The 11,883-nt window shown below is 42.6% G+C and overlaps 1 protein-coding gene across 3 annotated transcripts in view; it reads left to right on the top strand.

Annotated features, from left to right (window-relative positions):
- The first annotated feature begins 2,912 nt into the window (after positions 1-2,912).
- NPSR1 (neuropeptide S receptor 1) overlaps positions 2,913-11,883 on the top strand; it is a 147,261-nt gene continuing 138,290 nt past the window's right edge. For all 3 annotated transcript variants that reach the window (XM_061165382.1, XM_061165385.1, XM_061165383.1), the window contains exon 1: positions 2,913-3,056. In XM_061165382.1, the coding sequence (XP_061021365.1) occupies positions 2,913-3,056 (144 nt within the window). The remainder of the gene's footprint in view (positions 3,057-11,883) is intronic.

Genomic DNA, 11,883 nt, shown 5'->3' with positions numbered 1-11,883 from the left:
GATTGGGAATACATGTAAATCCATGGCTGATTCATATCAATGTATGACAAAACCCACTGGGAAAAAAAAATAATAATAAAAAAAAAAAAAAAAGAAAGAAACCAACGCCCCGGTTCAAAGCAGTTTGGTGGGAGGAGTTCCCTCTTGTTCGAGGCAGGATCAGCATTGTTGTTCTATTCAGGTTTTCAATAGATTTAATGAAAGCCACCAACATCAGGTAGGGCATCTGCTTTACTCAGTCTAATGATTCAAAAAGTTAATGTTATCACCAAACATCCTCACAGACACACTGAGAATGTTTCACCAAATATCTGGGCACCAACCTCTCTATTGACATATAAAATTAACCATCACACCATGCTAGTTTGCCATCTTATCTGCAACCATTCCTTTCAAATGTTGTGTAGTATTCTACTGTAAAATACATACATATGTATGTATATGTATATTATATATATGTACACACATATAATGTCATGGTGGTGGTGGTTTAGTCACTAAGTTGTGTCTGACTCTTGCAACCCCATGGATTGCACTCTGCCAGGCTCCTCTGTCCATGGAATTTCTCATGCAAGAATATTGGAGTAGTTTGCCATTTCCTTCTCCAGGGAATCTTCTCAACCCAGGGGTTGAACCCATGTGTCGAACCCATGTCTCCTGCATTGCAGGTGGATTCTTTACTGCTGAGCCATCAGGGAAGTTCATATGTAGTCATAATTCATATAAACTTTAAAATATATTATTTTGTTTAGCTTTACATCTTTATATTTCATCTATAATTTTATATTTGCTATAGATTATTCATTCTTATTGATATAAAGTATTTCATTATATGATTACATAGAAATCTATTTATCCAATCTACTGTTGATAGGCATGTGGGTAATTTCTGGTTTGGAGCTTCTCATGGATTTTGTCACCATAAATATTTAGGTTACTTCTAATTTGTTTCTAAGAAATATTGCATAGGCATCTCTTGCATGTTTCCTTGTACACATACATAAACATTCTCTCGGGTAGCCATAGGTCAAAAACTAATCCAGCTGGACCGTGAGTGGAGAGAAAACAGCACAAACAGAAGTTTTCTCTCCACCTGTTCATGGCATCTACCATTTTCTCTCTATCCTCACCACACCATGACTTAACTGGCTTCTGTTCTTTCCTAGAAGTTTCTCACAGATATTGCTTTATAAATTCTTATTGAAGTAAAACAGACCTACGAAAAGATGCAAGCATTTTATGTGTGTAGTGTAGTGGATTTCCCTAAATTAAATACATGCAAGTATCCCAGATAAAGAGATGGAAAATTATAGACTGCATAATCTTAGCTTTACTGGATACTGCCAAATTGCTCTTCAAGGTAAGCATGTCAGCTAGTTCTCACACCATTTCTTCTCATCTTTGTTAATATTTGCGGTAGCCAGACCCTAGTTTTGCTATGCCAACAAATAAAAATTCTGCCTTGTTTTAAGTTGCTTTTGTTTCACCAATGGTTGAGCACTTTGTTCATGTTTATGTGCCAGTTAGAACACTCTTTGCTCATTTTACTGTTTGGTTGTCATCTTATTTTGACTTTTTCCCGAAAAGTCCACAGCTCACCCTGGGGCTTCCTTCGTGGCTCAACTGGTATTTTCTGATAGCTCCCTTCTATTTGCTGCCTCTTCAGCATAGACAATATCTTCTCAGCTCTAGCATACTGCACTCGTCTCAGGCTGGATGGATTATGCTACAACTTTCCCAGGAAATATCATGGGGGCTATAGTCTTTTATGATATTACTACCTCTTATACTAGGTGTCGTTAACAAGTGACTGTGCAAGTTTGGCTCACAGAGCATCTTCAGTGTAAGTTATCAGGTATCACGCCTGGTTGCAATACAAGCAGCTTGGTACTTTTGTTTTTTACCTGGCCTGCTCTCCTTACTCCTTTAGCTTCATATCGCAATAGGCTCCTGAGATTTGATGCAAATTATAGTATGTTACAGTAAAAGCACCACTGTCTAGGAATTTCTGAGGAACTGAGTTATCATCTCATTTCCATCACCAGCTGTGGGATCTTGGGCAAGTCGTTTCACCACTGAGCTGCAGCCTCTTCTAGTGTAAAATGAGAATATAAAGATACATCCCCTGCCTACCTCTCAGAGTTTTTTGGACATCAAATAAAAGAACATCAAGGTGATAAGAGTATCTTCCAGACACCAGTCCCAGTCACAATATGAGAGATGGTGGTTGACTGACAAGCACAGACCCCAGGCTTTTCTGAAGCACTGCCCTCTGAAAACCTAGAGTAGAATCAGGGGTGTGCGACACAAATGTGCTCTTTGCTCGCATTTACTGAAATAACGTGCAGGCTACTAAGTAAATGCTTGAGTGAAGATTGTAAGTCAGAAGGTACCCTCAGTTGAAAAAAAATACATCATTATGATTTGATTTCAGAAAGGCAAATGTGAGCTGAATTAATCGAGTGGCTGTGGAATCCAAATTCCTGTCTTGTTGAAGCTGGAGCAGATGTGGGGGGCAGGGGGGTCTGTTCCAGAAGTGAGGAAAAGTGAAACTGAGCAGTAAGGACTGCCTGGGGAGCCATGTGGATTGCTGTGAGGGGCTCCTGCCAGCTCTTCGGAGCAAGCACCCCCTCACCTGCCCCCCTGGGCAGGGACATGGGGTGTTGAGGCTGCGCCGGCTACTGGTTCATAACTGCCGAAGAGCAAGCAGCACGTGGCTTGAGCAGGCAGGCAGAGCTCTTCAGTGAGGTGGGTTCCGGGAGGGCTCTGAGCCTGTGCTCAGCTGAGCTCCAGAAGCTCAGGGAGGCAGAGGAGGGCAGAGCCACAGCTGCTGCCTGGCTCTCAAGAAGAGGGCTAGACTCTCTCCATCAGCTGCAGGCTCAAGGACGGCGGGACTCCACTCCACCTAAGCCATGTCAGCCAACCTCACAGAGGGCAGCGCCAAGTCCAATGGGACTGGGCAGGCACTGAATTCTCCTGTCCTTTGTACTGAAACAGTGACTTTCACTGCAGAGGTGGAAGGAGAGGAATGGGGCTCCTTCTACTACTCCTTCAAGGTAAGTTTCCTGCCTTCCACTCTGAACACTGATTTTAAATAATAAGACAAAGTAGAATTCTAAGTTAAAAGATCACAGCCAATATTATGAATGAGTGTAGCTTATTTTCTTTACTAAAAAGAGTTTTAAAATAAACCTGATGAGCTATAAAAGTAAGTTTTTCATATTGTGCTAGGATCTATATTGTCATTTCTTAAGAATATGTGTTTTGTTTTTCCTGCTGCTGCTACAAATGTAAGAGTCATAAGTAACATTTGTAAGTGGATGACTTTTTAATTTTCCCTCTTTCCTTAGGTGAAAGTACTTTTAGTTAATCCTATAGTAGTGCTTGAAATGTCTGTTCCTCTAAGGGCTATTGTTGTGAGTTTTTTGTTAGGAGCATCAGAGGTTTGTAAAGCCCGCATTACCCAGGACAGTACCTGTTGCAATGAGAGACATAGAGCTGAGTAAGGAAAGAAGGACCACACTTTCTGTGTTGATCCTTTGCAGTGAACATCAGAGAGAAATAAGGTCTTTAACTGTAGTTGGTGATGTTACTGTTCGCAACAAGTTCCCTCCTAAAAGAAATGAGGAAATCAGAGTTTAGTGAGTTTCACTTTCAAAGTATCCAAGGAAGAGGAAGTATTGAGGAAGAGGCCATTATTAGGCTGATACTGTTTCCTCTTCCACAAGATTGTGGTCAAGAATAAACCGGGCATCCAGAAAATAGTTTCCTGCTTCTTGCATGGAAATGCAGTGATGTCAGATTATTTCACAGGTTGCCTGATGGTGCATTCAGCTGTTACACTAATTCCCAAGACTCAAACTGGTCTTTCATACTTCAAGAAAAATTCTAGCAGTTTTTTTTTTTTTTTTAATCCTCTGGGTGTTCTTGAAATGATTTGGTTTTTACTGACAAGGTAGAATTTGCTGTAATATTCACCTTGGAGCTTTGCTTCTTTGCCAACACTCAGAATAAAACTTTTAGCAGGGAGCTGCCCTGGAAGCCAGCCTCACTGGTGTTTGAGAGCCCTAGAGAAAATGCAGGAAAGCAGAGTGGAACAAGTCACTTAGGCGGATTGCATGGGACCCATCCCTAGGTACCACTTCTTAATACATGCATGCACACACACAGCCCAGCTGCCCAGCTCTACAACAGAAAATAGAAATTGAAATTGGAGTGGGGTGCCATTTACCATTGACTGAATAATCCCCTCTTTGAAATCAGCCTTCAGATCCAGAGATTCTATCTTGGAGACACAGGCTTTCTGCACCCAGGAAGCATACTGCTCCTCTCAGAGATGCTGCCTCTGCAGCCTCTTTGATATTTATAGAACATGACAGCAAACAGAATAAAGAGAGACTGGCCACTGCAGAAAGGATAATAATCAGCAATAAGACAGTTGTTCTGAGAGTCAGGCAATAATCGGCTGAAATCTCATTTGCCATTTTTTTTTTTTTTTTTTTTTGGAATTCAGCTCCAAAGGGGAAGTTTTGAGTGTTTGAACAAACGAACCCCTACTCACTCTCTTCTAGTGTTTGAACTCTGTCCTAGCAACATCATCTCTAGGCACTACAGAAAATCACATCATTTTCATCTCATTTCTATTAATAAGTTTGCCCTCCAGCAATTGGACCACGAGACAAGAAGAGAAACAGAAAGAAAGAAAATATGTCTGATCAGGAACTTAGAATGTTCTGTTTCATTTTTTGAAATATATAATCATTCATTAAAGCAGTGATTTTCAGTTACACAATAGTCAGTAGTAGTGTTGGTGAGAACTAGCTTAAGTGTCTTAAGCTGGTGTGTAACTTTTTCCACCATCCCCTTTGAGCACAATCAGTTTTGATACAAACTCTTATTCCTTGTGATCCTTTTATCCCACATGTGTCTCAAGAAGAAAGTCAGAACTGTGTTTGTGAATTGTCTCCTAACTGTGTCCTTTTAATCTCCATCGCCTTTTCCAAAAGCGGTAGAAATGTTATCAAAAACAAAGTGGTAACATCAGTAAAAGTAGAAGAAGTAATAGCAGAAGCAAAAGTCTGACATTTCACTGGCTGTGGGCTTTCTTAGTGACATGAATTTTTCTGAATGACTTTTGTGAAGTGTCTCATTTAATCCTCAACCCATGGTGTATCTTTCATTTCGAATTGCCTTTCATCTTCATCTGAGTTTATCTAAATTCAACCCGGTCTTTAAGGCTTCCTCCCTGAAGCCCCCCAGACCCACCCCTCCTCCGACTTCTAGTAGTGTCTGGAGTATACCCCCTCTCTTTGCCACTTAATCCAACTCTGTGCTCATGCTATTTCAATAATGTGTCAGGGCAATGTGCAACAGTCATTAAACTCCTCAAGTGAAAGTAATGCCTAATGTTTGTTTCATGTTTTCTCCAAAAACCAGCACCGTGCGTGTCCTACTCAATAAACATTTACTGCATAAATGAACTGTGGCTCTGTGTTCTGTTTCTGTCTGCCATCTACATGTTGCCAGACTGGGCAACAGAAAGTTTGCTTTCTCAGTGACAGAGGTGAGGGTCTTATTCACTGCTACTCCACAGGTCAGCCCCTGCCCTGCCAGGTCTTTATCAAAGGTATTCACCAAGGTCCTTCCCTGTAGGCACATTTAGCACATCCTTATTCCATCTCTCAGAGAAGACAATGGCACCCCACTCCAGTACTCTTGCCTGGAAAATCCCATGGATGGAGGAGCCTGGTAGGCTGCAGTCCATGGGGTCACGAAGAGTCAGACACGACTGAGCGACTTCACTTTCACTTTTCACTTTCATGTATTGGAGAAGGAAATGGCAACCCACTCCAGTGTTCTTGCCTGGAGAATCCCAGGGATGGCGGAGCCTGGTGGGCAGCCATCTGTGGGGTCACACAGAGTCGGATACAACTGAAGCGACTTAGCAGCAGCAGCAGCAGTATTCCATTTCTAAGCCAATGTGATGAAGGTAAGTAATAGTTTCCAGTGGGTGGAATATAAAAGTAAATGGGTCATCATACACTGTAGCTCATACTGGTTTAGCCCTAGCGAACCCACACCCACCTGTTGCTGTCTGCCCTAGTCTTAGCTGCTTTACTCAGTCTACATGCCTGGGCTTCTAACCTATTTACTTATGTAGCCCTCAAGTTCTCCTCCGAACTCAAAGCTCTCTTGGCAGAAGATAAGATATCCATGTCTAAATCTTACCAGCCCTTTCTTCACAAGCTTGGAGGCTTTTCTTTCTTCCCATCTCTATCTCCAAATTCTTGCCCCTGCTCCCCACTGCTTTAACCCCCTCTGCCATCCTCTGTATACTCTTGGATATAAGCAGAAAGGGCAGAGATGAGTTCACCACTTTCTTCTTCCATCGTGCGTTTCACATGACTAAGGCTCTGTGGTCCTGGGTTCAAGGTTCTCAGCTCAGGCCCTGGTTTCTTTCACAGTTTTCAGTGTCTCATATGTTCAAGGTTCCATCTAGTTCACCTCTTCCATTCCTAGTCCCCAGCATCAAGCATTTCTATGGACTTCAAGAATCTTCAAGGAGGATGGGACCTGGCTCATAAGAAAGTGAATGGAGGACCTGAATAAAAGACTGTTCAAGTGGAAGACAAAGATGAAACTCTTAATAGGCTTAATTTTGCTGGTGAATTTACTTGCAAACTTTCCTGTATCCCTGATTCCTGATGATGAGAAAATTAATTCAAAGTACTGGGAGGGAAACCTACTTGAATTAGTAAATTGCTGAAATTATAAAATAATGCAAAAGATCTCAGTTTTATTACTCTCAGGTGAGGGGAGAAACATGAACCAAGACTGCAAAAATATTACTTGACAATGATCTTTTTTTGAATCTCCTTTAGTGGGTCATTACAAATGATATGCAATTAGTCTAACTATTGTTTATATGTAAATGGTTGCTTCTAAGTGCTCGAGGGTGATTGGACACAGTTTGTTCCCTTTGTTTTGCTCCCTCTGCCTGTTGTCTCTTAATTTTCTTAACACATTCCTCCTTCATTAATATAACAAAAGCAAATTCCAGCTCAACCCATGTCTCAATTATCTCACACTAGGCTTAAAGAAACATTTAATGATGTAAAGAATCTGACGTATACCATTCTCATTTTTATTGTATATTTAGGTTAACAATTCCTTTGTAAGAACACACTCTACCTACTGTGGACCAGCACTTTCAGTGACTGCCACTTCAGCTCTCTCTGTGCCCACTTGCCTGCTTCTCTGCACACTCCTTTAGTCCCACCTCGGCCCTGCAGGACTTGACTATCTCCTTTCCTGCCTTGGGCCTCAGAACAATGTCAGGGATGCCCTTCCTGGAGTCTAGGAGCCCTTGGGTCCCGTCCTTTCAAGGTACTTCCTGAAACTTAGAACAATGGTTCTTGCATTTAATCATGCATCGTTTTGTCCTCTTCTAATCAGTTTCACTCAGTCTGTACATATAGAGTTTCTAGAGCTGAATACTGTGGCAGTTCATACGGAATTACTACTAGTTTTTCCCAGTTAAGCAATTATTAAAGGTCTGCTACCACTGCCTATTCCTGTTAGGCACACCTAGCATGCTACTCTCCAATCCCCTGTCCTGGACCAGCGCTACCACATCCAGCTTCACCCCATGCCCCTGAGAAAGGCACACATTTCATTGGTTGGCTTTACAAGACTGTCGTGCAATTCCCCAGCTATGTACTCTCGTGTGTGAAAAAGGAAAACTCCCTCAACCAACTTTCTCTTTGTATCACTGATCTCTTTGTATCACATTGTCAGGCCAGTGTATGCGCCTTGGTTCTGTCTCGTCACAACAAAGATTGGGAGTGACAGACATTAAAGCCCTCGGCGTGTCACAGCTCTCAGGTCTCGAACAGGCCATGTTATAGCTCTTAGACAAATTAGTGTTACAGCTCTATTTTATTTAGAAAACGGCAGGAGAATCCATCCTCCAGGCGTGAGGGCATGTCGACCCAAAGACCCAAAGAGAAGAGTGCCCCAGTGTGCAGGAGAGAGAAAGAGGGAGAGAGAGAGAGGGAGGGAGAGCGCTTTGGCTCCTCCTTTTATATGTTTTTTCTCCCCCTGGGCTTGCCCTATGTAAATTGGGCTAGCCAGGAGTGCTGTTTGTTCTACCTGAGGTCCTCACTCTGGTCCTTGGACCTTCCTTTGATGTCTTTTGTTCTATTTTCGTGGGCTTTTCCCTTCCTTGTCTTTTAGCCACCGCCATTTTGGACTCCTGTTTCCTATTCTAACTACCTAACAACATCATCTGATGGCAGGTAACAATTTTAGTTAATTCAGAGTAAATGCAAAATTGCAGAGTTTTTCAGCCTGTGAAGGGTTTTCCCACTTTCTGACTCAGGAAAGGCATCTAAGCTCTAGGAACGATGCTTCTAGAGTGTGTGTGTCCATATATGTGTGGTTGGAGTGAGGGAGCAAGTCTGACCTGGGGAGGAACCTGGGCCACTTGGCATTGGCTGAGATGAAGAGTCCTGTCTGGCCTTCAGAAGTGACCATGCTTGTTCCATATTCTTCTCAGGATCTACATCAAGCTCGGGTCAGACTGCGCTGCCTTCTGCGGGAGCGTCCGTTTGTCCCATTTCCCTTCAGGTGCATGGGTGTTCACACCTCCCTCTTCCCCTCTCTCAACCCTCTGAATTTCTGCATCTTTCCTGGGAAAGAAAAGTTTGACTGCTTCCCTCCCAGCTTTGGGCTGGTCCTCTGTCTCCCCACGAGGCCATTGACTATTCAGCTGCCGCCTCATGAGAGCTGGGTAAATCCCCGGGGTCTGCCAGCCCCTGGTTCCTGGGCAGTAAGTGGAGCTCGCCACTCTCTAATCCTGTGCTCCCAACCTTGTTCTCTTCTTCTCTTTTTCTATAGTAGCCTTGGAGGGGGGGCCTGTACAAATCCTCTCATCAGTGTCTAAGTCTCCTCACGCTCCGCACCACTGACACTCCTGTCTCCCACTGCCTGCTTTCTCTGTGGTGGGGAACCTGACTAGACTGTTTTCCGCCAAATGTATTATCCCAGACTCTTGGTTCTGAAGGCTCAAAAGACACATCCTCTTGCAAAGGAAAAAGATATATCTCTTCAAGCTGTTTATGATATCCTTCAAGAGGTATTTTGAAAGCCGGGAGCTGACTTGTTTCTCTTTGTCTGTATTGCTGGAGTAAAGACTGTACCCAGAGGGCAGATGGAGTAGAGCTCTCTGGCTGCCTAGGCTCCGAGAGGTTTTCTCAAGGAGGTGGAAAAGAGCATATCCATTAATGCTTCAAAAAGGAAAAAAAAAATATACATATATATATATATATATATATATATATATATATCACCCTGTCATCCTTGAAGTAAGTTCCTGTTGACAGTGGGTAAGAATGTTTCGAGCTATGTGCCAAAGTGGACGAGAAATGTAATTTTATCTTCTGTAATTGAACTTGGCTTCTTCTGGACCTCTCAGCTCAGCTGATGGCGGAAGAAGTAGCCTAGTCATTCCCAGGTATACTCAGGCTCTGAATCTTCCCCGTAACTGTAGTGGGGCACAGGCTGTAAAATAGGACAGCTGAGGTCAGCTTCCAGTGCCTCTACCATCTGGCTGAGAATTTGAGGCGGTTCACTCCTACCTATGCATTGGTTTATTCATCTGACAAATGATGCTAATAACTGAATGTCCTTCAGAGGATTGTTGTGACAAGTTAAGTGATTAAATGTTGGTGGGGCTGTTAAGGACAGTGATGGCCCTGAGTACAGTGTTTGAGAAATGTTTGAGAAACCAGGGGAAATAATCTCCTGGTTATAGCCCCAGGGATGAGTTGTTACACGCCTTTCTGAAGCTCCTAACTGAGAGATGAGGCACCACCATTACCGACACAGAAGAATCTTCTGAAGATACTAAGAGAGATCCGTGTGCTGGAAGATCTCCAAAACCACTTCAGTATGCTTTAGGCCCCCACACAGTGGTGCTGAATTTTTTCGTTTCTCTCAATTAGACCATGGAAAATGTAGGATAAGATATCTAGAGATGATTCCACTTCCTTCTTTATCATCCAGATGCCATCTATAATTTTTACCTATGCAAGCTTAAAGGCTTACTACAAGAAGGTCTTTTTACAGAGATGGGAAATTATACCCCATCCAGAAGGGATGAGTTTCTAACACGGTAGAAAGATTTTCTGGGCCACAAGATGGCAAAACAACCAAGGTCATGATGAAGTCATTAAAGAATAACCAGGGTTCTTATTTTTTCACTTAGGCAATATTGACATCTGCCTAAAAATCATGGGTCTCTTATACTTGGCAGCACCTTACAGTTAACAACTTGACATCATATGATTTCATCTGACTCGCCATCAGCTCTAGGAGAATTTAAAAATAACATTCCTTTTTTTAACCTGATGTGAACACAAGGCCTGATAGAAGTTAAAGGTGTGAACTTTCTAAAAAATAAATGAAAGAAAGCATGAAACAAACAAAGAAAGGAAGAAAAAAGGAAAAATAAACATGGTTCTACTGCTGATTTTAGTTAGGATAGGATAGGTCTCTGTAATAGCAAAAAGCTAAACCCCAGGGTTTCCCTAGAGGACTGGTGATTGGGAATCTGCACTTCCACTTTGGCGGAGGGTGGGGTGGGTGGGTGGGGGAGTGGGGAGGGTTAGATCCCTGGTCAAGGAAGTAAAATCCCACAAGCCTCACACAGCTTGGCAATAATAATAATAACAAAGTCCCATTAATTTTAAAAACAAAACCAAAAAAACTCTACACCCTGAATCTCAGTGGTTTAACACATTAAAAGTTTATTTTTCTCTCACATCCCAGTTGCAAGCAGGTCAACTTGTATCTCTGCCGTCTAGAATAAGCAGTTTCCAAGGGAGAAGGCAAAACTTACCCTATCTGCTTTGACCTGAAATGACGCATGACTGACTCCAGTTCCACTGGCAAGAATTAGTTGGCTGTTGGGCACGGGAAATGTAGCTTAACTGAATGCCCCCAGTGTGGGGAACATAGTACCAAGCATGGTTTGACGTTCACCTTCTGCACGATAAAACCCAAACTCTCCAAACCAGCCGTCTAGCTTTTCACAATCTGACTTCCCCATCCTCCCCCATTTCTCTCCTTTCCTGTACCATACCTCACTGGATACTGTATTCCAGGGAAATATTGTCTTTGGCAGGAATGCCTTTCTCATAGCTTTTTCTTCTGATATCACATCTAAGCTCAATTGCCCCCTCATCTGTGAAGAATTCAGATTTGTTTAGTAGATCAACAGTCACTATTCTTATGTTTCCAAAGCACTTCAAGTCTTTGTGTGACAAGATTCATCTCTTGACGTGCATGTCCACCTACACACACACACACACAGACACAAGTGTGCACATAAACATAGACCGACACACATACAGATACATACACACATACATGATGTCAGTCATTTTAAGGCAGCTCGAGATCCCACTACCCCTAGGGTAGTGCCTGACAACAAGGTAGACAAATGGTCAAAACATGTTTTATTGAATGAAAGAGCATATTGAGAAACAATCTGTGTAACAAGTTTATTCCTAAGGTCTCAGCAAATTCATGTGAAAACATTAAAGTAGATGGAGTCTTAATCCTTATTCTCCAAGCCATTGGGTTGAATTTAAAGGCACCATGATTTGGGGGAATTCCTGACACGGACAGAGAAGTGTAGTAGGCTATAGTCCATGGGGTTGCAAAGAGTTGGACACGACTGAGTGAATTCACTTTTTTTCACTGACACCATTGGCAAGCCCTATTGGTGGGGTGTGTGTGCGTGTGTGTGTGTGTGTGTGTGTGTGTGCTTTAGTCTTTTGGTCACGTTCAGCTCTTTGAGACCCCAAGGACTGTAGCCTG

Source organism: Dama dama, chromosome 18, assembly GCF_033118175.1.
Source record: "Dama dama isolate Ldn47 chromosome 18, ASM3311817v1, whole genome shotgun sequence".
In the NCBI taxonomy this organism is placed as follows: domain Eukaryota; kingdom Metazoa; phylum Chordata; class Mammalia; order Artiodactyla; family Cervidae; genus Dama; species Dama dama.
The sequence above is the reverse complement of the archived record's forward strand: the minus strand, read 5'-3'. Positions and strand labels throughout refer to the sequence as shown.